The sequence below is a fragment of the Parasteatoda tepidariorum genome, chromosome 1 (assembly GCF_043381705.1).
Source record: "Parasteatoda tepidariorum isolate YZ-2023 chromosome 1, CAS_Ptep_4.0, whole genome shotgun sequence".
Lineage (NCBI taxonomy): Eukaryota > Metazoa > Arthropoda > Arachnida > Araneae > Theridiidae > Parasteatoda > Parasteatoda tepidariorum.
In genome coordinates, this window is record NC_092204.1 from 81,315,281 (window position 1) to 81,342,122 (window position 26,842).

A 26,842-nucleotide genomic window follows, 5' to 3' on the forward strand; every position below is an offset into this window, starting at 1 on the left:
ATTTTGAACTTATATATATATATATATATATATATAATATGCATAAAAAGGCAGAAGTAGCAGTCGAAGAGATGTCGAAGTACACACTATCAGAACTTTCACTTAATTTTTAAATAATCTTAACTTCATTCAAACACTCACTTTAAAAGTCTCGACTTATACAACTTCCTAAATAGACTTATTCCCCTTTGAAAAATAACGATAAATTATTATAATAATGGTTTTGCAATCACTGGGTCTCAGTTAGTGTTCAGCACTTATAAAAAAAAGTGTGGAATAATTTTCTCCGAGCTGGTAGAAAGTCTTTTTAAGTTAACTATCTTGTTAATAGGCATATCTTGTTCACGTATATAAAATATACGTGAATTTCATGCATTACATCATTTTTCTGTGATTACTTTAGTATTTTTAAGCCGTCTTTTTCTACTTTCAAAAACATATTTTAATAATGGTTTATTATTTATTATTGTTTGTGTCATTAGAAAATATATTGGAATTTCATGTATTATATCCTCTTTTTAATTGGGACGAAATAATTGTGAAGAAATATTGCGTAACTATTAATCAGGTATGAGTGCAAAATAACTGTAACGGAGGAGACAGTATAATGATAAAAACAAATTGCAAAATTCCAAATCAGTTAGCACTTCAGTAAATGACGAAATATATCTGAAGAAATTCTTATATTTCGATGATCGGTAATGTATATTGCTTTTGAAGAACTTTTTCTTAAACTAACAATCAATTCTGTTTCCTTTTACTAAAAATATATCGAGTAGTTTATTTTTTATTTTTGGCGAAGCAACAATATTTCGCAAAAAAATAAGTCATAAGAATATAAACAAAACACTTCACAAATTTATATGTTCAAAATAATGTTTCTTGCGGTAATGTGAGAATGCAGTATATGTGAAGAAGGACTCTCATCAATGTATTTTTCAAGCATTATAGAACATTAAATTCTGTTTTTGTTTATTGTTTTGTTTTGTTTTGTTTTTTAAATTCGATATTTTGCTAGTTTATTTGAGTAACCACAGTTTCAGAACATTTTGAGTTAAGGTTTCTTTTATTTTCAGTAGTTTACTATCATTTCTCCTGGCTATTATTTTGCCGTAGTTGTATTGCTTGTCTTTTTTATTTTTAAGCTTTCATTTTAAAAACGATCAATATGGAGCGGCTAAGTGGCGGGTATACCAAGGAGTAAAAAAATTGACAAAACCTTAAAGCAGGCCATAGAAAATTGAACCGGCTATATCTGACCTTTTGGCCATCGAAAGACATTTACTATCAAAAAATTCATGTCCTTGTGTATTGTTAAAATCTGAATACTACCACACTGATATGTTTTATTCGAGTAAACTTTCTGTTAATTCGTAATAATATTGAGATTTAAGTAACAGTCAATATTATAGTTAAGATTGAGGGGAAATTTCTGTTATGTAGTATTATACTTTTGAGGAGTTTTGTCGATGATATTTCAATTAAACTCGGATACATATTAAACAATGATTCCAATTAAAAACAGGAGTAGAAACCCACTTCAGTGAAATTTTATTATGAGAACAGTCGTTATATTTAAATTCTATTGTCTTTTTCAAAAAAAATAATTCTGAAAATTTAAAAAAATATATTTTCAAGAGAAACAGACTTCGATATAAAAGTAAACATTTATTTCCATTTATAACAATAGTATAACAATCGAAAATGTAAATCTTAACAAGAAAGTGAAATTTGTTAACAGTGTCGTCGCAATTCAAATGTATACACTTGGTATATTTACTTAGATGTGATCTTTACAGATTAGTATAACAGTGAGAAAAATTTATGAAAGTAACATATCACACAAATATTTAATACATTTGCAGATTAATTCCCAACTTTCTTAGTTTTCCAATACAATTCAGAGTTCTTTACAAATTACTCATCATCTTGCAGTTACAGTTGTTCTATCCAACCTTTCGTCTTTAAACGAAAACGTCCCTGTACTAGAACAATAAAATGCCTGCCTGCAAAAAAAGTATACAATTAATCCTGCGTAAATAAATTAAGAGATGAAAAAATATCTAATGAGCTGCTAGTTTCTTCTTTAAATCGTTAAACACATCGTAGTAAATGTATCGCATAGACTAGCTACCCATCTTCTGAAAATGAAGAATATCTTCATTGGTCTTAATAAGTGTATCATCAAGAAACGCATAGTTCTCAGACGGTGCCAGTGGTGTCCAGGCCTGGATCACCATACGAACCAGTGCACGGCTGATTCTGCAACCTGTGCAAATTGAGGCGGAAATCATCACACCCATGAATGCAATTGCGATGAGTGCTATTGCATTAACTGTTGGCACTCAAACACGTACAAAGGTACCAACTACAACTCTGATCATTCAGCCTTCGTCTCAGACTGTCCGACATACCAACAAATACTACATTCGCTAAGAAGGAAATTCATCGACAGCTAGATACATTTACATTATAAATGTTTTCCTACAAAATTTTAATCTTCATGAAACCTTAAAAAACTTTAGAAAAAAAAAACTTTTTTCCATAACTTTTTAGACTTTTGAAAAACTTTTCAATTTTCTTTTCTCTTTTTTATATTATTCTTATAAATTTGACACAACGAAAATTTTGAAAAAGAAAAAATACGTTTCTTCTTCTCAACAACTATATATTCTGTTTTTCATATCCATTTGCTGGTCGCTGTTCACCTATATGTACTAGTGTACTCACTGTTGTTCTTGCTTCATTTGTTGTTTCATTTTTTTACTTATTTATTTATTTTTTATTAACTAATGTGTTACACATTATTGTCATCTGCATAACACAATTGTGATTTGTATTTGTGGTGTAGTTAGGAATTTTGTAATTGTTTGCTTATGTGCTGTGTATTGTGCGAGCTAGACTGTCGGCCAGACGCGGACTATACGGTTAAGGGTTTTACAAACCTAGGTACGTGTCCACGTCTGGGAGAAAAGAAAAAAAAAGTTTCTTCTTTAAATACCGAGTGGTCAGGCACGTTGTGTTCAAAACAAATTGAAATTTTTAAATAAATAAGGATAAGTTCTAAAGTACAAAATGGTTCACAACTACTTTTAAAGAAAAGCATNATTCGCTAAGAAGGAAATTCATCGACAGCTAGATACATTTACATTATAAATGTTTTCCTACAAAATTTTGATCTTCATGAAACCTTAAAAAACTTTAGAAAAAAAAAACTTTTTTCCATAACTTTTTAGACTTTTGAAGAACTTTTCAATTTTCTTTTCTCTTTTTTATATTATTCTTCAAAATTTGACACAACGAAAATTTTAAAAAAGAAAAAATACGTTTCTTCTTGTCAACAACTACATATTCTGTTTTTCATATCGATTTGCTGTTCGCTGTTCACCTATATGTACTGGTGTACTCACTGTTGTTCTTGCTTCATTTGTTGCTTCATTTTTTTACTTATTTATTTATTTTTTATGAACTAATGTGTTACACATTATTGTCATCTGCATAACACAATTGTGATTTGTATTTGTGGTGTAGTTAGGAATTTTGTAATTGTTTGCTTATGTGCTGTGTATTGTGCGAGCTAGACTGTCGGCCAGACGTGGACTATACTGTTAAGGGCTTTACAAACTACGTGTCCACGTCTGGGAGAAAAGAAAAAAAAAGTTTCTTCTTTAAATACCGAGTGGTCAGGCACGTTGTGTTCAAAACAAATTGAAATTTTTAAATAAATAAGGATAAGTTCTAAAGTACAAAATGGTTCACAACTACTTTTAAAGAAAAGCATGTAAGTATACATGGCCGCGAACACAATGAAAGCAGGTTTCGTTCCCACAAAGCGAGAGATTGAAATATGCTTGACAGGTCCCAGTGGTTATTTATTACCTCAAACGAGTTAGCACAATATTTTTGTTAAATAAAAAGATGCTGTTCGAATTGTTGAAGTTCAGCTGCAACATATGCCTCATATCGACGACGTATCTCTATACGAACTTTCACAAGCGTGTTATTTTAACCCTTTTGAAAGCCGTGGTAAGTATACTTACCACCACTTTTTACTACTTTTAATTTAGGTTTCTATTTCTCAATAACTTCAGCTTTCTTGAAGTGAGTTTGAATAAAATTGGTAACCATTTGTCACTTTTAAAAAACGTATAAAAGTTATAATAAAGTAAAAATAAGTAAAAATAAAAGTCAGTAAGTTCCTAATAGGTCATGTTAAACAGATTTAAAACCAAAAAAATTGCATTTTTATAAACTAAGTGAGTTTTTTTTGTATCAATTACTGTTCTTAAAACAATTTCAATTCCAAAAGTATTTTAATGTATCTTTACTAGAAATAAAAGGCCCGTTAAAGAGTTAAATAATGAGATGTGGGTATGTTATTCGTTAGCATTGAATTTGCCATTGAATATTCCGGTTTGGTCCATGCTTGATACCATGTTTCTAATCAACAAATTAGTTTTGAATACATTGAAATAAGATAGTAAGCAATCTCTATATATTGAAATAAGATAGTAACAATCTGCTTAAGAGGCAAGGCTCTTATTCATTCACTTATTCCCTCATAACTAATTCTCTCATTTCCCCACGGAATTGGAAAACTAAAATTGGCAACATTTGTTCTTTCTGAGATTAAAAGAAAAACTTAAAAAAAGTTTCATTTAGATATTTTGTAAATATTTAGGTATTTAGAGGACATATAGCCCAGTCGACAGTAATGCTAAATTACACGTTTTATTAAAATAGAAATTTCAAATTTAAACTATATGTTATTTCGTAGTAGTTTCGATATTTTGTAGTTGTTGGGTGTAATTAAGGATTAATTACCTGAATTGAAAGTTATGCTAAATAAAAGTTCGCTATTGTGACAGAAGTCTCAATTGTCGACCACATTCTCCTTATCATATAAAAAGAAAAATTAAAAAAAAGCTTCGTTTCGATATTTTGTTAATTTTTGGGAAAATTAGCCTAATTAATAGTAATCTTAAATATCACGTTTTTACCAAGATAGAAGCCTTAAATTTTGAACATGTATTTATTATAAGCTAAATAAAAAACTTAAATTTTCTACTGATATTTTGTAATTGTGGGGTATTAAGATTTATAACAATCCCAATATGAAAATAAAAATTTGCAGCAAGGATAGAAATCCTAAATTTTCGATCACGCGGTTCTTGTCAAATAAAGGTAGAAACTAAAAAAAAGATATTTTGTAAATATCAAAGTTATTAGAGTGCATATGTGGAAATACTTTTAGCTTCGTTGCTTGTAACGAGAGTAAAATTACAGTGTACTCTTACTTGTGCCTCTCAGTTTTTCTTGACTTTTCGTTAAATTGCTTGGGAAAAAGTACAGCGTTCGTAACAAAAATATCGAAAGAAATCATTTTTTGAAAGAAAATAAGGAAAAGAAATCATTTTCAAAAAAATTAAATATTTTGAAATTTTATGTGCAATTACATATTTGAAATGAAATATGTTTCTTTTTAAATTTATAAATTTAATGTATAATATATTCTTTAACGGCTAAATATTTATAAATCCTTTTGGGAGTTACAATTTTCTTACAGAAAAGGAGAAGCAGCGGCTTTGAAAATTAACTAAGATAGTTCTCATTAAGTTATTGACTATGTTTTGGAATACAAATATTATCTATTTTCTAAGACTCAGCTATGATATACGCTGTCAATATTTGGGATGTTCATGTTGACGAACAAGTTGTTGTAATATTATTGAGTAAACTTAAGTACTGTGATAACAAGTTTCTTACGCCCCTCTGCCTGAAAAGAATTAGTACCAGAGAAAATCACTTGATTGTGGTAAATTGTACCCTCTAGTAACAGCATAATATCGAAGCTTCTAAATTGATTTGATAGGATGAGCTTCTGAAAAGGTCTTAGTCTTATAAATTAATGCCATCGGGAATGGAAAAAGATAGTAAATTACAAATAAAATTTTCTAAGTTTCTTAATTATGTCAATATATCTTTTCAGTTCTACGGATAATTTCGCTTAGTTTATCAACACCCATCACTTATTAATTATTAACTTTTTGGGATTCGTAAGAAAAGTAGACCTGCACTAAGTTTTACGTAAAAAAAATAGTCTGACATAAATATAGTCTGAAACATTATAAAATAAATTATATTCCTAAAATTTTATTTTAAGTTTTAAAAAAAAATTTTAGTTCTGTTATGAATCATTCACTTTATTGCCTTTATTCATCTGTTTAAACTCTTCTTTTCTCGAAACTATTGCTTTAACCCCTTCAGGACCATCAGAAGAAGAGAGATGCGCTTCCCCAAGCTTGGAAAATCCAATTTTATACGAACCAGTTCAAGTTGTTATACGTATCTAATTGAAAACACGCCAATATATTATTCTTGGACCACATTTATCTATGATACTATGATCGAGAATCTCGTTATCACAGTAAATCTCGTTAGGCGTTAATTATTATATGATCCTGAAGTCGATTATCTGAAGTTGATTATATGAATTATTATAGGGTCCTGAAGTCGTTAAAGGCAACTTTGCGAAATAAGCCGCAACCGAAATAAAATGCTGTATTTATAATTTAAGACACATATCCCAATCAATCTATTTTAATAATTCAAATTTATTATATCATATAAAATCATACAAAATGTTAAGAAATCAAAACGTATTTTTTTATTAAGAAAACAATGAATTACCTTTTTATGTCTTTGCGATCAAGTATATCAATCTTCTTTACAAAACTGCCGGACCCTGCACTTTCAAACCAAACCGAATTATCTCACATGGAAGCATTTAATCGCCTATCTTGTGAACCTAGAAATATGGACAGAAGACTTCTAAGCATAAAACTTTTAATGTTCTTTAAATATATAACACTTGTATTCAGCGACCCTCATATGTAGGCGAATTTAGAAATTAGACCAGGTCTATAGGCCTTGCTAGCCTGCACTTAAATACCAACCACTCTCGATTTGCAGAAATATCACATGTTGCTTGTAAGCTACAGTTTGCCAGAGCCTATATGGCTAAGGAGATAAATAATTCACTTTCACTAGGATAACTATAGTTTCGCATCCGGATTTCTCTTGGCTCTCACGAACACTTCTAATGGAAATATACCTGTAATAATACTACCTGTTGTTTAAGGATCATGGGTGAGAGTCTTATTAAAATGGGGTATCTACACTATTTTCATCGTGATTAAAATACTTAAAAAATTGTAATTAACTTTATTATTTAATATTTAAACTATTTTCTTTCTAATTTATAAGCCAGTAAAAATTAACGAATACATTATTATTTTACTTTATTACAATAAGAGTAATATTAACAAATCCGGGAAGTAATTAGATTAAATACGCAATCATAAAAGATATTTTAATCCGGAACGAAACAGCCTGAGATGTTAATTAAATGCATATTAGTATCGACATGATGTGAATTGATAATATATAACTGCGTTAAAATTTACAAATCTGGATGACAAATTCCATTTATTGATGGAATGTTTATGTATTTCGTTCTCCTATGATGGAGAATGCTTCGAAAGAAATTAAAAAAATTTAGTATACATTTTCCTTTTTAATGTATATTTTTAAGCAAAATGTCTTAAATATTTTTAAACGTTCGTTTTCGTTACTGATTTGAATAATCTACTCTATGTAAAATAAAAATTAAGTCAATTACAGTAAATTATTCTTTATTCATTTTTAAGAACTCTGTTAGCCATTAAAAAATTGTAGTTCTACAAAATATTCAATTCTTTGTGCAATCAAAAAGTGTTACCTATCCAGTGAAAGTTAGGAATAATATATGAATTACCAATACCATTTTTCACTGCACAACATATTAAATACGTGGCATTGTTATATAACAGGGGTGGCCAACATGCGGCTCACGAGCCACATGCGGCTCTTTGAAGGATTGTTTGCCGCTTTCGATAAATGTACCCGAGTTCCCTTTTCATTTTTGTACTATTATATTTCAAAAAATTACTATCGTTCCGTATATTCCAAATTTTGGAAATTTGTACCAGAATCGAAGTATCATGAATTAAAAAAAAGACGCTTGTCGAATTATTTCAATATTCGGAACAAACAACGTATTTATGTGAATAATTTTATTCCACTTTAAAATTCGTGAAATCCAAACACCGATCTGTCTTAACTAACCAGCATCTCAAAGAATTACTGAGTGCCTTCTACTGAACAATTATTGAGTGCTAAGTGTTTTCACCAATTATTCACCAAATTTTAAAGAATTATCAGGAAGTAAAACAAATGTGTTTAATTTTTAATATTTAAATTCAATACACATGTTTTATACTTTTATTTTTATGTTTTCAATAAATATAATTTCTGTGAAAGAAATTTAATACCATTTTTGCATACCTTTTAAATACGTTTTTAATTGCGGCTCACGAAAAATGTCAAATTTTGAAAAATGGCTCGATTATCAAGGAGCTTGGCCACCCCTGTTATATAACCTTAATGACGGAAGAAACAGTGCAAGAAAATAAATATTTTTTATTTGTAATTAATAAAGAAAACGAGAAAACCTTAATTCAATAAATAAATAAGAAATGATATCAAGCAAATGCAGATTTCAATGGTGATTAAAATAGGTAATTGGGACTCTGGATAATGAAGTAGACTGTGAGAAAAAAGAAAGTTGATTTCGGGGAGAGAATCTAAGTGGAGACAGTGATTACAGTATAAATGAAAAGCAACTTAAAAAAAAAAGGATAAAAATGATTACCATGGAAAGTGGGTGTGGGGGTAAAACAAGTGGATTACAACTGGAATCTCCTTCATTTCCAATAACTGTCGTGCCTGGAAAAGTTCCCCTACTGGTATGAAAATCTATATCTGCGTACTGTGTCGGTGGATCCAGATGACGCCTTACAAATGACTGCTGATTCTCTGGGAGAGCTAATTCAGCGTATGTAATGCCATCGTAATGCTGCAAAAACAATGCAAACATTCAGTTAAAAAATACAGATTAATTCCATCGAAATTATTGAAATATGCTGATTAATAAATTTATCAAATTAATTTCAGAATTTTTTAAAAAAAGTGGAAAAAAGCCATGATAAAAAAAAAGGTCAATATGTCCTAAAATTCAGTTGAAATCGGAAAACAAATTTACAAGCTTACAGAAAAACACATACTTTTTTACCTGTTGAAACAGCGTGTAAAGATATTTTGTGTCCAATATTTACTAATTGTCCAGTCCTATTAGACGATAAATATTTATTTTTTAATAAAAAGTCAGTAGAAAATGCATATTTTGAATGCCAATGAAGACAATGAACAATGGAATATCAGTCTATTGTTTAACTGTCAAATGAATATTTTATAGCGCAAAAACATTTCAAATTCCCATGTGTTATAACTACGACTTTGAATTTGCAATTTGAGTAAAGAAGACAACAATGCTTACGTTTAAATGGACACTATTCATTATGCTTGTGTACTTGTGATCTTCACCAGAAATATTCTTATAAATTACGTCAGAGCTCGCATGCGCAGCTTTACTTGAATAATCTGAAATTAAAAAAAGTTTTTTTTGCAAAGAAAGCATTATTTTTCATTAAAACGCTCATTATATTATAAAAGCAACTTTTATTGTGTAACATGAATTATCTCTAAATGTACCAATGTACGGAAATCAGTCAATCAACAAATTAATCCAATCTGTAAATTAACGTAACGGATTATTTAAATTCCAAAAGCCACCTTATTTTATGCATCTGACAATCCAAAAGTGATTTACAACTTGAAGTTTTAATTAAAGCGAAACTGAAAGAAGACGAAATGTCAGGAATTACTAACAAAACACTATTTCATTCTAACTTCTTTTAATAGTTGATGCAAAGCTTGTAAACAAATAGCGTTGTAGTTAGAATATAATAAGGAAAAATAGTTTACGGTGTATATTATATCATTCCGAGAGAATTATTTGCTGCAATTGTAAAAACTGCAATAGATTGTTTCGTCATTAATTTGAAATATATATATNTATTTATATATATATATATATATATATATAGATAGATAGATAGATAGATAGATTTACTGTCGAAAACCCATTTCAATAATTTTAAAATTTATTGATAATTATAATTTTGTTTACTTTGTAGCATGCAGATAAAATGCTTTTCCTTTCATACTTGCTTTTCGTTAATTGATTATTTAAATCACCGGTTGTTTTTAAGATTGCTTGTTTGATCGATGAGATTTATTGAAATGTATGTGAACTATATCAAGAGTTAAATTATTCAAACAACAAAAAGTTATTAAATAAAGTTTAAAACTAACTTTTCCATTACATAGACTTGGAAGTGAAAATAGTTTCATATTAAAATGATACCAAACTTAAAATAAGCAGATGAATCTATACGCATGTCATTTATTGCCTTTTCTTTCAAATGGAGTAAGGAAAATAAATAAATTTTAGACACCACAATATAATGACTAAACATAAATAGTTAATTAAGTTCATCATTAAACATAGTATTTAATAGAATTATTCATTCCAATTAAAAATCGATTGCTGTAATAAATAAGACCGGTAAACAAAATATTAAAAAAATATGGTTTAAAATATTATGGTTTAAAAAGCGCATGAATATGAATTGTTGAGTTTTAAATGCTGAATCTCAAAGCCTAAAATGCAGATATTAAACTAAAATTGTTGCCATGTGATTAAATTGATGTTTCAATTAAAATATGATGTAATAACTCTTTCTTAAAAAATCGAATTTCATCAGCAGATAGTATTATAATTAGTTTCAAGTTGCGTTCGTATGACAAAAATATCTCAGCATCTTACCAGTGCAAAATGGCTTTGATGGTATCACATCTGGGCTGTCATCTTCTAAATGCTTCAGTGTTGGAGTTTGCGCTCTAAAAGTATAAACATGCAGATCATATAGTTCGGAAACTGTTTCTAAAGTATAAAAAATAAACTAAAACAATTATACTGACGTATATATTTAACCAAAGCATTATTAACGTTTAAGATTTCCACTGTCCATAAATATGTTTAATAATATTTTTTGCTTTAAAATTTCATAAAAAATATTTAAAAATAAAATTTTAAAGTTACATTAATCATTAATAAATAATATGAAGCTTGATTTACAATATTAGACTCATTAATAAACGCATTTTTTCCAGTACAACGATAAAAGGGTTATATTTTATAATTTCGAAAATTGGTATACATTTTTACGATCTAAGGAAAAGCACGACGATTAATATTTTAATATTGTAAGAAGATATTTAATGGGGTTAAAAATATCAAATGCGTAGAACTATATTTTACGAATATTATTTTATGAATAAGTAGAGCAAATAATATGTGGGCATAGTGTCTGATTTTATAATATTATATTATAAAATTACACACGATGACTTAAGTTTTTTTTTAAATATTTTAGAGATTATTTCTTTCCACGGGAGATCAGTGATCAGTCTTTTTCTTAGTACTGCCACCATCATAAAAATTATTACTTTCAAATAGTAAGGTAGGACCAGAAGATATATTTCTGTTGAGAAAAACTCTTTAGAGCGAAACTTATTCAAATGCCTCTTAATTTTCACCCTTATTTTATTTAACGGAACTATTTAAGATTTGAATTTCAATTTTCTTCTTACGGCAACTGAATGGTATTTTGAGTATCGTAAATATGAATGAAATCATGAATATTTATTTTTAATAATACTTACTTCTTTGGACTTCCTCCATCCGCTAAAGAAAGAAAGGAAACGTTAATTAGTGTTTAAAGACAAAATATTTCGAGGTTTGCTTTCAAAGAATTATACAAATTAAAAAGAAAATCGTGAATTACATGGAATTTCAAAAAAATAAATATAACAATTTAGATAAAAATAAGAAAAGTGTAAAAAAGTAGTCTTTCATAATTGTCTATCATAAGAATATTTAATATTGTTTCTATTGAAAATATTTTACGCAGATTGCGTATATGAAGGCAAAAGTGATATTTGTGCGCTTTTTCTAACTCTTATAACTTTCGAAATTAAATGAAAATATCCTAAATCATGTCAAAAGGAATCTTGGCCCGTCTATTAAATTATGTGAAAAGGAATATCCCAATATAAATAACTGTAGATACTTTTTATGTTTTCGATTTTGCACTCAAGTCGATAAAAGTATGGAGATAAAAATTTTGAGTTATTTCCAAATGAATGCTAAATTCAAAGCGAAATTTTATTTACATTTTCCTTCGAAACAGCCTAATTCTCTTTATATATAGTTTGTATGAATCAGACTTATTTTAATGCACTTTAGAGTCTGTATAATATAGATGATTCAATAAGCCAAAGAACAATTTTACGGATGTGATATGTCGTCGTCAATGTGGCACATACTAAAACCTATCAACTTAAAAGCTTGTTTTTTATTTTATTTTATTAACAGCAACAATTTGTTAATCTTGACTTATTTATTGTATCAAACCCCATTTCTTTCTGAATTGTAGGAATTCCATATTTAGTTTAATTCAGTTTCAGTTTCTTTTGTGAGAACATTTAGTGCTATATTAACATTGAAGACATTTAGCCCCAAAGAATTGCACGAAAGCAAAAGATCTTATCGTAATTATAAATTCTTTTAAATTTAATTGCAATATATACTGCATATTGAGACAGATTTAATAATTTTATCAATTATTGCTGATATCATTCAATATACATTATTTATTGATAGATAGATATTTGAGTTCAAATTAGCACAAAATGTCAACTTTTGCACATTAAAAAATGCATCTATAAAACGCGTCAAATAATTAAATGCTAATGGCAGATACAGATTTCACCTAATACTTCTAAACACAAAGCTCATTTAGACGTTATCAGGGTAAGTGATCAAAAATGTTAATTAAAAAATAGGACTTGAAATTAATTTATTTGTTTAAACGCATGGGTCTTACCTGAGCTATCACTTCCATTTCGTGATTTTAAAACTAAAATGATGATAATGGCAATAACTACAAGGGCAGCAACGACACCAATGAGGACAGCTAAAATCGTACTAATTGTAATTGCTGTTTCATCTCCTATAACAAGAGAAAATTCATGAGAAACAAATATATTATGCTTCAATCAGTAAATCATATTCGTGTTTAATTTAACAAAAGCTAATTGATTGCTGCTCTAACATGCACATTTCGCTAATTCACCTACACTCAATATACACTACCTTACAATAATAAACGAGAAATTTTCAGATTTCGGCATTTTTTGTTTTAATTTCTCAAGAAATACTTGTATTATTAGTATTAATATTATTAGTATTAATATTATTAGATAATTATTTTATAGCGTAATTATTATATAATTTTTCACGTTGTACAATCTCTCATACATATCAATTAAGTTTGAATCGTTTAGTTGTTTTCAAGGACCGAGAATTACGAACAAAAACTATTACTTTTGAATATCCAATGCCAAAAAATTAATCAATAAGCTTTTGATTAAAATATTCAATAACTGCGTACAATTTCGTATACCTAACTAAAATATTCATGAAGATATGGGCATTTTATTTTCCTCAGGTGTTGAGTTAAATCTGCCTCTGTGGGGGACTTTTTGATGGAATCAAAAGGGGCAAGAGGGACTCTACCCAATTATCCGTCGTCCACTCAGGATATTTCACGTCAGCACTGTGGTCGGCGCGAGCCTGGTGCAGAATTCGTATCAACCACCCATTGCTGGCATATTCAAACTCCAGTCACATCATTGGAAGACAAGCGCTCTCCCTTCTGAGTGCTCACTGCTCTCCTTTAAATTTGCAATAGTTAAAGGAACTATTAACATTACAAGATATCCAATTAAGATGCTTTGAAATTGAATTTTATTTTTTGACATTGCGCAGTTTAGTATTCCCTAAATAAATTAAAATATAACAAAAATATTATGACTAAGTCGTATCAAGATTTAAAATAGACTGCAATATCATTCCATTTTAGTAACTCAATGAAAGATTCCTCCGATTTAAGATTGACAAAAACTCTGATGGAAACATATTGCTAATGAATTATGTATGGAATGCTGTATATACATATATATATATATGTTTGATGAAGGCCTCTATCTGAAACAAGTTAAATACAAAATGTGAAACATGTAATTTTACCCAAAATGGTAAATACAACTCAAAGATATTGCAGTCTCCAAAAACCTAGGGGTGTTTCATTTTGTATAGATTTCCTTTAAGAACTCTGATATTTTATGGATTGAAATGGAAACCGTTAGTAGTTGAATAGAAAATGCTACAAACAGAATGTATATAATGGATGTTTTGACGTTTTCTTTTCCAAAGAAAACGTAAATTTCTTTAAAATTCTTTTCATTCTGACGTAAAAATTTATTTCCATTGATAAAATTTGATACCTAAAAGAGCAGCATGGGTGAAATATGTCTTAAAAATGACAACTTATAAAGCTTTTTTTAGAAAATTATGGGGCATTAAGGACATACTTCAGAAATAAAATAGAGCATTCTTAATGTCTGCTTTTTCATTAACATTAAAAATGTATAGTTTTACAAATAAGTAATTGTTTTTGTCTTCGTTTTTGGCACAAAGCAGCTAATTTTTATTATAATTACTTGGTTTTTATGTTTTGAAAATCTATTGAACAACATTTTATAATTACGTTTAAGGTCGTAATCGTAAATGGGTTTTAAAAGACTTGAAAAACTGGTGTATCATCTATAATATTTTAGTAATAATAAAAAAGGATGCTTTAAAAACAATTACAAATTTTCTGTCAGCCTTTGTCCGAGTTTTTTTCTACAGAGTATGCACATAATTGCAACTATAACTAAACTAGCATATTTTCAATGGATTTTACCTTTTTTTTAAAAAAAAAAACCAAAACATTTGCTATTTTAGAAGAAAATAAAACTATTAATTTCAAAAAAACTTACATAACAATGTACGTATAATAGAACATTATAAGGGAAACAAAAACTAAACATAGTGTCAATAATTATAGGAATATTTACTGAAATAAAAAATAGGAATATTTACTGAAAAAAAGTACGAATTTATGCTGGAGTTTTTAGAAAAATTGAAAATTTCTAGAATCACCAATTACTAATCTGCCTGGTCTAGAAAAAATTTAAAATTCATTGTCAATTTTCCACAAATTATAGAAAAAATATAAAGTTAGTAATTCGAATATAGGTTTTTGAGGTCCTAGTAAAGAAAATAAGTTTTATATGACAAATAAAGTGAAAAAATATGTAATTATTAAGTCTCTGCAATTAATGACTTGCAAAAGCAAAGGATTTAGAAGATAGAATGAAATTTTTTCAGTAATTTTGCCTTAGCAGAATTTGCAAAGAAACCTTGGCTATTGGCTTTCATAAAAAATATTCTCCTAGAAAGTACCATCACTGAGAAGAATATGATAGTTCATCGTAATTTCGTTTGGGAGATAAAATAAAAATGGAAAGTGTATCATATGATTATATTTTGATGCAAAATTTCCTCCGATAAAGAACGATTTAACCTTAAATTGAGATGTGATAATGCTTTTTTAAATATTTTATCAGTTACTTTTTCTTATGGTATTAGGAGTATTACCTCATTTTTATTTTCTTCATGACTTTATTCACCTTAAAATTAATTATTATTAATTATCATTATTTTTATTTCACTCTTGAGCGTGTTAACACTTAACTATTAATTTGCAATGTGAGCACGTGCATTGTGAGTACTTTTCTAAACACGTAAAAGAACTACTTACTAAACTCTTAATCGAAGACTTTATTTTATAACAAGCGGGAATAGCGATCAATGATTAACTCAATACCCTTTGTAATTATGAACCCGGGAACACCTAGATAAAACCTTGGGACAAACTAGCTTTTGTGGAAAACTTTTTTAATGGAACTAACTTGTATTTGCTTTATACGGACAGGAGTGCCACGAAAATCACCCAGGTTCAGCTTGACTGCAAGGGAGTTTTAACTCATAAGCCGTCTAGCACTGAGGATATTTTAAGCCAGCACTGTAGTCAGTGTGATCTGGGAGAGAATTCATATCAACCAGTCCCTGCTGGAGAACCTGGGCCACATCATTGAGAGGCAAACGCTCTATCCTCTGAGTTACCACGGCTCTAACAAAAAATAGTAAAAAATTCCTAATTTTCCCAAAATCTTTTAATTAAAAAAAATTTAATGTTAACAAAATACGGTAGGAAGTATTTAAAATGAACAAGGTGAATGAACATTTTAAATAAACTGAATTAAGTGAGAATAAAGATATTCTTTACCTAAGGGCATGATTAGAAACACGCAAGGATGCCTTTGTTTTCCAACACTGTTTTTCGCCCAGCAACTGAGTGTACCATATTCCATTCGTGATTTGGGTGTGTAAGAAGCGATGCTACGAGTAGATTCGGATGTGTAAGACAGCACATCAGTCATTTCAGATGTGTTATTGAATATCCATCTAAATTCTACGTCTTCGGGATCAGCTTCTACTTCACACGTGACGTTGACTTCTTCATATTTACCAACAGCATAAGTTCGCTTTAAATTTGATATGCATACTGGTGAGACTAAAATGGAAATAATAAATGATTGCACGCAGAAATTAAATATTCAAATCTATAAATAAAATATTAAACTGAAGCCGCTACAAATAGTAGATATAATGAACACATATTATGAAATTTCTTATTATAGAAATGTGCACCTTTAACCCTTAACTAGCAGTGTCATTGACCGTTAGTATTGCCGGTACTGTGTCGTGTATGAACCTACTGAATTTCATCCTTTGAATGCACATATTTTACCGCCCGCTTTGCTGATAAATTTTAGAATTCTTTCATTGTGTTATGGAATCTGCTGCTGGATTTCCTTACTCATAGTGTTTTAGCCTACATGTGCCGGAGGCATTACATTTTAGTAGACTATGAAAACTCTAAAGCTCGAGCGGCAGGCGCAAAAGGCAAGTCAATTAGACAGCTAGTGTTTAGAACGGTTAATCGAATTCCGGTTAAAATCATAGCTACTGTATGGCAATGATTTACAGATATTCTGGTTTTCAAAATGGTAGTTTTTATTTTCACGAAATTAAAAAGCTGGGAAGTAAATTTAACATAATAAATAGTTTTTGCACACTGCTGTAAAATATCAAATTTTATTACATATTATTAGATTATTAATATTATTTAAATAATCATAGAAGCTCTTCGACAAAAATTATCGAGCATTTTGATGTTCTCATATAGCCAAAAGTACGGTAAATTTTCCATATTCTGATAAATCAGACCGTATTTTTTTCTCAGTGAAATAACTACTGCTATATTGATATATTTAATAGCATAAGACGATAATATAAAGTCGATCGATTATATTGCTTCTTAGCCTAATAATAAAGTTTACTTTGCTCCTCAAGATTATTTTTAACTATGTTTGTTATACGTGTTTATATCCCTAAAAAATACCTTCTATTTTTTTTAATGTAGACCAAATGTTTTAAAAGGGAGTCATCTTTCCGTTTCGAAGAAAAAAAGGTTTAATTAATTGTTTCCAAGCATACAAATTATTACTCCATGAATTGGCGTCTATAAAAAGAAAATGATAAATTTAGCTTAAAAATGTTGTTCCAGGTGTAATTTATAACTATATTTTCCAGTTTTCTTCAGTGTAAAAAATGGTATATTTTTCGGATTACATGAAAAATTTATAAGATACACTGACAGAAAATCAGTTATGTAAATATATATATATGTATATATATATATATATATATATATAAATTTAAAGATTAAATTTAAATTCGAAAGACACTACATACTTCTTATAAATAAATATAACAAACTCACAGATAAAAAATGTGAGCGTTTTTAATGAAGTGCTAAAAGAATAAACCTATACGTACATTGTATAATTAGCAACGCTTCTTCACTGACACCATCACCTTCAGCATTTGATGCATAGCATCTATATTTGCCACGGTGCCTCTTTCCTACATTTTGCAAAAGCAAGGAATGATTTCTAACGATTATCCCAACAGCAGGCTGATTCTCGAGAGACATTGTGTTAAGAGTCCAAGAAACACTAGTAACAGGAGGATTAGCTTGTATGTTACAATCAAAATATACATCACTGCCTTCTCTGATGTATTCATACAACTGGCTTGCACCGAGAGCTAAAGACAGTTGAGGTGCAACTGAAAGAAAAAATAGGAGATTTAATAAAAGCATAAAATAACACTCTAATGTATACAAGATATTCTATATATACATCCTAAATACATATGTGTTTAGATTCATTTAAAAAAAATATACGTATTAGAGTTATTTTCAATTTTAGGAATCTTTTTAACAACTTAACTCAATCCATAACTTATAGGACTTTACGCATAAAGTTAATAAAACATAGTTCTAAAGAAAATTACTCAAAAAAATCAAATAATAAAATATTCGAGCGCATATAAATTACTAGCAATAAAAAATTAAAATCCGTCAAAAGTGACAAGTTTAGTTTCTTTTATTAAACGAAATATTAAAAAAATATAAATAGAAAAAAATTGCGAAAAAAATAAAATATTCACGATAAATAATTAAATCCCATAAAAATATTTCTATAATAAATTACTATAGAATTACACAACTAGTAAAAAATTCACGTGCAAATAAATTACTGACAAACATTTAAATTCTATTAAAAGTAATCAATATGGTTTAAAAAATACTGGAATATAGAATATTCGTAAAAAAATAATTACTCCCTATTATTACTTAAAAATCATAAAAAAAAGTATTAAGTATATATTTCAATAATAAGACTCAATTAAAAAGACAAAAAGTAAATTATTCACAATAAAGGCCTAAATATTGTTTAATGTAACAAAGAACATTTAAATCCCTAAAAATTAATAAGTGTATAGTTTTGTCTTGAATCAAATAATACAGCTTGAAGAAATAAATTTCTCACCGTGAACATTTAACGAAAGTAGAAAGAATAAATATAATTTTATAATAAAAGACTAGAATAATACAAAAGAAAAAGTCTGTGAAATGTTAATTACTCGTAATGAACATTTAAATTCCATATAAAAATAAATATACTTTTATAATAAATAACTAGAATCATACAAAGTGAAGAAAACATCCATGAAATATCCATGAATAAATTTCTCTCATTTTGAACATTCAAATCCCATAAAGAATAGATATATTTTTCTAGTAATTGAATAGAATAGAACAAATGGGAAAAAATATATCGAAAATATAAATAACACACAATAAATATTTTAATTCTGAAAATTAATAACTATTTTGAAAATCTCAGCTAATGTAACGTGGAAAATAAATTTCTCACAGTAAACATTTAAAGCTCATAAGAAATAAAAAATATAATTTTGTAATAAATGAACAGAATATTACAAATAGAAGAATGTTTCCTGAAAAAAAAATAATAAATTGCTCGTAATAAACATTTAAATCCCATAAAAATATACTTTTAAAATAAAAGACTAGGCTAGAACAAATATAAAAAAATCGTCAAAATATGCAAGTATATATATATATATAGTTAGAATAATACAAATAGAAATAAATCTGGAACAAATAAACTACTCACAATGAACATTTAAATCCCATCGATCCTCTAAGGCACTTTCTGGTGTTTCCGGATTATGAGCCTTGCACGTTAAGAATTTTCCATGTTCTTCTCGATTCGGACGGAATTGTATGCGACTGAGGGTAGAATTTCCATCTCCAGATACGATTTCTTTCGATTTTTCATTCAAAGGATTCTTTCCTATCCACCAGGTTAACCTCGCAGGTGGTCTAGATCCAAAAGTCTGGCAGACGACTTCTAAAATTTCTCCAGACGATAAAGGTCTTCGAGGTGTTAAAATATGAACTTCTTGTGGTGATACTAAAAAGAAATATAACATTATTATTAGTAGGACAGAAATAACTTCGATTTGATTGTATGTTGTTGTTGTTAACGTATGCCTGTTTAGGCAGAGGGGGTGTGATTGTTATTGTTTTCCAATGGCGCCATCTATGGCCAAGAATTCGACTTCTGCCACACCATACGTCACACCCTGATTTGAGTGTATATATAACTAAATTAAATACATCTTTTATTTTAGAGAAGACACTAGAGATAGACATTTTAAGAACACATTAATAAATTAATATTTTTATTTTTAATTTTTATTTATTGTAAAATGATTAAATATATTACTATTATGTAAATGCATAATCATAAGTAACAAATTCCATGAAAAATAAATAAATATTATTTCTTTTCGCATCTTCTATTTATACATTGAAAACTACATTTAGCAAAGATCTTTAAACAGCATAGATTTAATGCATATGTAATATTTTTGCTTCAGTTAGGCATGGTTATATTTCTGTAAATTCTCTCATGTTTATAATTCTGTTCTTAATATGATTTTCAAGATATTTCAAAAACGAACATTTTTAAAAATATTTTAATAGGCAAAAATTTTCCCTTAAAAAATACGACAGATTTATGCAAGAATTTTATTTTCGAATAAATAAATTTTCCAACTAAGTGCATATCAGAAAAAAATTAAAAGAACCTAAAAAAATTTTTTAGAAGAAGATTAAACGATTTCAGGCATTGTTTTATTATGTAAAGAGTAACACTATTAATTCTTATTTATTATAAGAAATATTTTTGGCCCAGTGCAGTTAAGAGGCTGTTGGCGAATCAGATATGAATTATGAAACTTCTATTACTTAAGGTATAATTATTAAAAAATTTTCAAAATTCTAAAATTTATATAGCTATAACTACACATTGCGTAATTAAAATTATATGCATACAGTTTTAATTCAAATTTGTATTACCTTTTCAGCTATAACTTAGTTTTTTATGATAAGTGAATAGAATAATAATTAAAATTAATTAAGTTAAAGGACTTACAGCTTAAATCAATAGTAACTGAAATTGATGATGGAACAGTGAGATTCGTATTCGACGCTTGGCAAGTCAATGTGGCTAAAAGATCATCTCTTTGTAATTTTTTCAATACAAGCTCATTTTTTACATATCCTCTCCCTAATGTTACATAAGAATCATCCAAAAGTGTTGATCCTTTCCACCACGTTAAGGCTGGTGTTGGACGACCTACAAAGTAATCATGCATATCATAAATACTTTAACTCAAACTTTTTCAGGGAACTACCTTTTGCTATCAAAAATCACAATACATTACAATACATTCCTTTTTATTCTAGTTGCATTAAGACTAATTTTATGATTTAAAAAAAAAATTTGCACTTAAATCGTGGCTTCATTCTCCTTTTCGAATTTGCAATTCGTTTGTTATATAGACTAGTTTAAAGATCACTTTTCTAAAATTAATTTAATTATTTATCAATGTAATTGATAAAAACGATTCAACTTTTTATTAATGTTGCATTTTTTTCTGTTTTCATGAGAAATAGCAAGTGATATGCAATAATCAGTGATGACCTCTTTAATAAATTGAGAAAATTCTTTCGATATACACTGGGTAAAAGGTATTCATTCTAACAATAATCTTTCATTTTTTAGTAAAAATAGAATTTAGTAAGGATAGGGAATTTTAAATTGTCAATATTACATATAATTGTTATTAATATATATTATTGTTTAGATTGCTCTAAATTGCATGAAAATTATAACTATAAAATTTTTTGGATTTTTTTAAAAAATAATTGCAAACCTTTAAATTACGAAATATAAAATTGTCAGAAAATATTACAAATAAATAATAGGAATAAATAAAAACTTTAAATAATTGATTATAAAATTTTAATTTTTTTAAAGAGTTCCTGGTACAAATTAAGGTTTTTTGAAGTTAACTCAAGAGTTTGAAGATCAAGTTTCAAAACTTTAAATAGCAAATCAACAGTCAAAAACTACCACTTAAAGCGATACAGTAGTTACATTTTTGAACATTTTCTGAATGCTATTAGAAATACATTTTTTCCCAAAAAATAATAACTGTATTGTAACTGTAATAAATTTTTAATATTGTAACTTTGTAGTGTAAAAAAAACTTATAAATGCATTCTATCTCAGAAATATGTTTAAATAACCTATTATTTAAAGTATGCAATATGACCAATTTAATATAAAGTTGAAACTAATTATTATACTGAAATTTTCTTTTAATTTTTCTGCGTTTTGTTACATATTTTACTACCACCAATCTTTGGACCTGTGCATGAGATTTGACAAGTTTAAATAAAAACAAATTCATTTCAAAAATGATGAAATGTAATTTTCCATTTTTAAAAATGCTTTCCATTTACTTTGACCAGGGAATATTTTCAATCTGTATTCTTGACTTGTTCTTTTTTATCTAATGATACAACAAGACTTGTTCGACAGCTTTTAAAAGGTTTTTCGTTTGGAAACTTTCCAAAATAATTTACGAAATTTCTAAATGTTCTGTGACAAAAAAATTTTCCTATCTACATCTGTACGTTCGTTCTAAGAAGAAAAATTTATTTCATAGCTTAAATTCCATTCATGAAAAGTAAAGAATTTCATAAAATTTTCGTTCCTACAGAGAATTATTGAAGTAAAAAAAATCAGAAAATTCTGAGGAAATCTTTGAAGAAATATTCTTATATAACTCAACCATTCTAATAATGAGATTATTAGAACGGTTGAGTAATATTAAACATTTTGCTTTTATATGTATGACAGAGATGGTGCATTTACAAAGTAGATTCTCCTATTGATTTTATAACTTAGCATGTCTTTAATATGTTCTTTTTAAAATAATTTATGCATCAAGCATAAAATATTTATTAAATTTAAATTTAATAAACATTTTATGCTCGATTTATTTTAAAATTTTATATTAAAAAATAATAATTAAATTTTTGATTTCATTTGGCGTTATTTGTTTTATTAAAATATTTGCAAAGAAATACTAAAACGACATTGCCGAAGTTCTGAAAACTATATCAATAAATTACCTACAATCAGTAAATAATTATATACTCTAAATATTATTTACAAGAGCATTTGCAAAAGTTACTTATAAGTAAGTAGATCATAAAGGTAATGAATCTGTAAACAATTTAAAGTTATTAATGTGGGCAGATTTAAATTTTATTTATCTAATTTTATTTTAGAAGCATTCACGTCAAAAGACTTTTAAACCAAAAATATAACAGAAAGATTAGGAAAAACGAAAAATGCACATCTTATCTCGAATTTGAATTTTGATTAAATCTGCTTTATTGCCACTTTAAAATAATAAAGAAGGCATTTGTAAAAGAATACTACCTCCTGTAGCTTCGCACACTAAACTAATAGTAGCACCTTCTTCATAAGGTCCAATGACTCCAGATACTGTGTTGTTCTTACCATCTTTGATAGTTAAGTTTTTTGGAGGCACTAAAAACGAAGGGAAATTTCAAAATTATCAAAATGATTTTGACTGCTTTGGGAAAAATAGAAAATATTACAATCTCAAAATTGAATTTGGGTAGGCTGTTCAACAACGGTTATAAAATAAAATGAAATCCCAATATTGGGAACCATGGTAGTTCAAAAAGGGGCACCGGGTTAGAATCCCTGGTCGATACGAACACCGCAGACCGGCCTGAGCCGACCATAGTCCTGACCTGAAATATCCTGAGTGGAAGCCGGATCATGGGTCAGAGTTCCTTTGCCCTCAGGCTAAACTTGGAAGGTTTTCGTGGTTTCCCTCTCCATGTAGCGCAAATGCGGGTTAGTTCCATGAAAAAATCCTCCACTAAGGCAGATTTTTCCCAATGCTTGGTCCAGAAGTTCCCTTGTCGTCTAGATCAGGATAACAATTACAAGGCTATGGAGTTGAACATTGGTAGCCGTGAACTCAAAATTGGATCGGTTGTTCAACGACGGTTATAAAATCTCAAAACTGATTTATAAAATTTTTTTGCTGTCAGGCAAACTTTCGGATAAAAAATGACAAAATACATCTTATAAAAACGCACGATCTTTAAAATAATCCTTTTTTGCGTATAAAATGTATTCCACGTTAGATGTAGAAATTTAAAAATAATATCAAATGTAAACTTTTGCTTTTGACTTCCATTAAATGTTCTAATTCTCAAAGGGTGAATGAGTGTTTCGTATGATTTTAAAAACTTAGTTCGATTTTATTGGGGTATTAATTTATGTAACTAATTTTCCATGGATTCAATTTTGTTTAAATACATGGGAATATTTCATGTTTTTTAGTGTTCCAATTAAATATCTTTAAACACATAATTTTTAATAAACTTTTAGGCAATGCCAATCACAACATCTATCCAAGCATTATAATGTGCACATTTTATTCTACTTCCATATCTTCTTATTGTATAGGATTATCATGTAAGGATTCCCCAAATGAAAAGTGGACAACTGCGATTGATCAGAATGACTGCAGCTAAAGTAGCACCCCCGAGTAGGGATATAAAGAACGGTTGGAGGTGTGCACAGCATACGACGTTCAACAGTGAAAGCTGTTTGTGGGAGAGGAAACTGATTGAAAGTAAAGACGTATACACATGAATGGTTCCATATCGGAACAATTATTTTCTGCCACACTGGAGCACAACTAATACAATACAATATTGCAGTACACTGACGAAACTATTAAAAGCAATAAGAAGCAAACCGCATGGCCTTCTCAAGCAACAACTTATCATTCTTTATCGCAAGGCCTGACCACACATCTTCTATGAACCCATACGACTTTACAAAATTTCAGTTTAGAAGTGTGGATACGCCCTCTGTAAAGTCCGGATTTGTCACCCTGTCACTTCCACATCTTTGAGCCACTTAAGAGGTAACCCATTTCCATTCCGAAGACGAAGGAAACTATGCAGAACACTTTCCTAGAATCAACCACAATCTTCTTATAATTAAAACATAGACCTACTACCTAAACAATGAGACATGTGTTACAACACCCATGGCGATTTTTATTTTATTTTTAGAAGGATTCTTTCCATTTGACTAGTACACTTTTCATTTGGACAGCCCTTATATAATAATTTTTAAGCTTTTTTAATGCTCTTTTTCACACATAATTCAATATATTATTGCTAAATTTCATACCCTGTGTTATATACAGAATTGTCATATAACTGTATTGTTAATTTTCCTCTAGAATAGAGTTTCTGGCAACTGCTACTGACACATGTACTATCCGTTAGGATCATACACAATGCTCTGTGCTGGGTTATTAGGGCTTGTAATATGCTTACATGAATATGCCATTCATAAGTTTATATTCAAATATATTTGAAGGAATAAAACGTTAGTAGTTATTTAATTTTTTTTTTTTTTTTTGAAATATGGACAAAAACAAGATTATTGAAATAATAATTCTTTTTAGTTCTTGTTGTTACTAACAATAGCATCATAAAACCAAATATTCTTGGAAACTCATCAAAAGTTCTAATTCTTTTACTTGCTGACAAAAGAAAAAATAAATTTACATCCAATTTTTATCCTAGGATTAAAATTAATACTCGTTCAAGAATAAATGACATCAAATTTGAATAAAAGAACACAGTGTTGTGCCATCTGAATTATTTCAAAAGTAATACCTTCATAAGAAGCGAGGGATTATCTACCGAACAAAAAATGTTGTCGATAAAAGTGTATTGTTAACATAACTTAAAAATAAACATCGATGAAGAAAACAATTCCACAAAAAACATACATCTGCTTTCAGTAAAATGTTTTTCATAAATATATCATAAAAAAAACTGAAAACTCTGGATTATATTTACTGAAAATAAGTAAAAAAAGTAATTTTGTGAAAATTATTGACTTGAATTTTGCGTAAACTATAATGTGCTTAGCTATTATTTTTTTTTACATTATTACTTGTATAATGCAAAAGTTGATTGATTGGTTGTTAATTTTACGTCACACTAGAGCTGCACAATGGGCTATTGGCGACGGTCTGGGAAATATTCCAGAGGAGGAAAAGAGATGCAAAAGAAATTTAAGTTAATTTGTACACGGATATAAATACTTATATAAACAGTTTATATAAATTTGCGTACATAAATATGCACTCAGTTAATAAGTACACTTTTGTGTTTTTAAGCACAATTAAATGCATTTAGTTTCCGATTTTTTTCTTTTTTTTTGCGCTTCATGTGTTTGCTACTTTCTTACATTCTGTGATTGCACTATTCTTAATCGCATTACATTACATTTACTTCTACGTTAGACATATATTGATGTTACACTTATATGAATGCGTTACACTTTTATGATTTACACACTTAAATGTTAATTATATTTTCGTCAGCAATTTTATAATTCATATTTTGTTACACATGCTTTGACGATCAATAGCAGAATTGACGATCAATAGCAGAACATGTCGGTATTTGCTGGGCAGATAAATTTCATTATTAAAAAAATTAAATATATAATAATCCACGGGATTTTTACTTAAATCTTAAATCAAATTTTCTAGTATTTTTAATAATTTAAAAATCAAAGTTTTTCAAACTATAGAAAATACGGGATGAAATTGCGGTTTAAAGTACTATGCACTATGTACACAGCGATTGTAAAACCCACTTTACAATAAAATTTTATACAGTAATTTTTACAATAATACTTTGTTAATTAAAGTGGTTCATTGTTTTCAAAATAATTATAATTTTATCAGAATTCTTGTTCCGTAACAAGACGCTAAGGTAAAAATAGATTTTACGGTAAAAAGTACTGAAACCCCTAATGCTGATACTGTTTACAGTAAGTCCATCCGAAATTTTTACAGAATACGCTAAGTGATCATCAAGCGTTTGTTCAT

The 26,842-nt window shown here is 28.3% G+C and overlaps 1 protein-coding gene across 1 annotated transcript in view; it reads right to left on the reverse strand.

Annotated features, from left to right (window-relative positions):
• Nucleotides 1–1,655: 1,655 nt before the first annotated feature.
• LOC107438344 (nephrin-like) overlaps nt 1,656–26,842 on the reverse strand; it is an 85,233-nt gene continuing 60,046 nt past the window's right edge. The window contains exons 3-14 of the mRNA XM_043043606.2: nt 23,314–23,424; nt 20,950–21,153; nt 19,624–19,923; nt 17,918–18,208; nt 16,302–16,589; nt 12,951–13,076; nt 11,728–11,749; nt 10,829–10,902; nt 9,437–9,540; nt 8,753–8,956; nt 6,691–6,808; nt 1,656–2,006 (exon numbers count right to left, since the gene is read on the reverse strand). Coding sequence (XP_042899540.1) covers nt 6,788–6,808; nt 8,753–8,956; nt 9,437–9,540; nt 10,829–10,902; nt 11,728–11,749; nt 12,951–13,076; nt 16,302–16,589; nt 17,918–18,208; nt 19,624–19,923; nt 20,950–21,153; nt 23,314–23,424 — 1,745 coding nt within the window. The 3' untranslated portion in view covers nt 1,656–2,006; nt 6,691–6,787. The remainder of the gene's footprint in view (nt 2,007–6,690; nt 6,809–8,752; nt 8,957–9,436; nt 9,541–10,828; nt 10,903–11,727; nt 11,750–12,950; nt 13,077–16,301; nt 16,590–17,917; nt 18,209–19,623; nt 19,924–20,949; nt 21,154–23,313; nt 23,425–26,842) is intronic.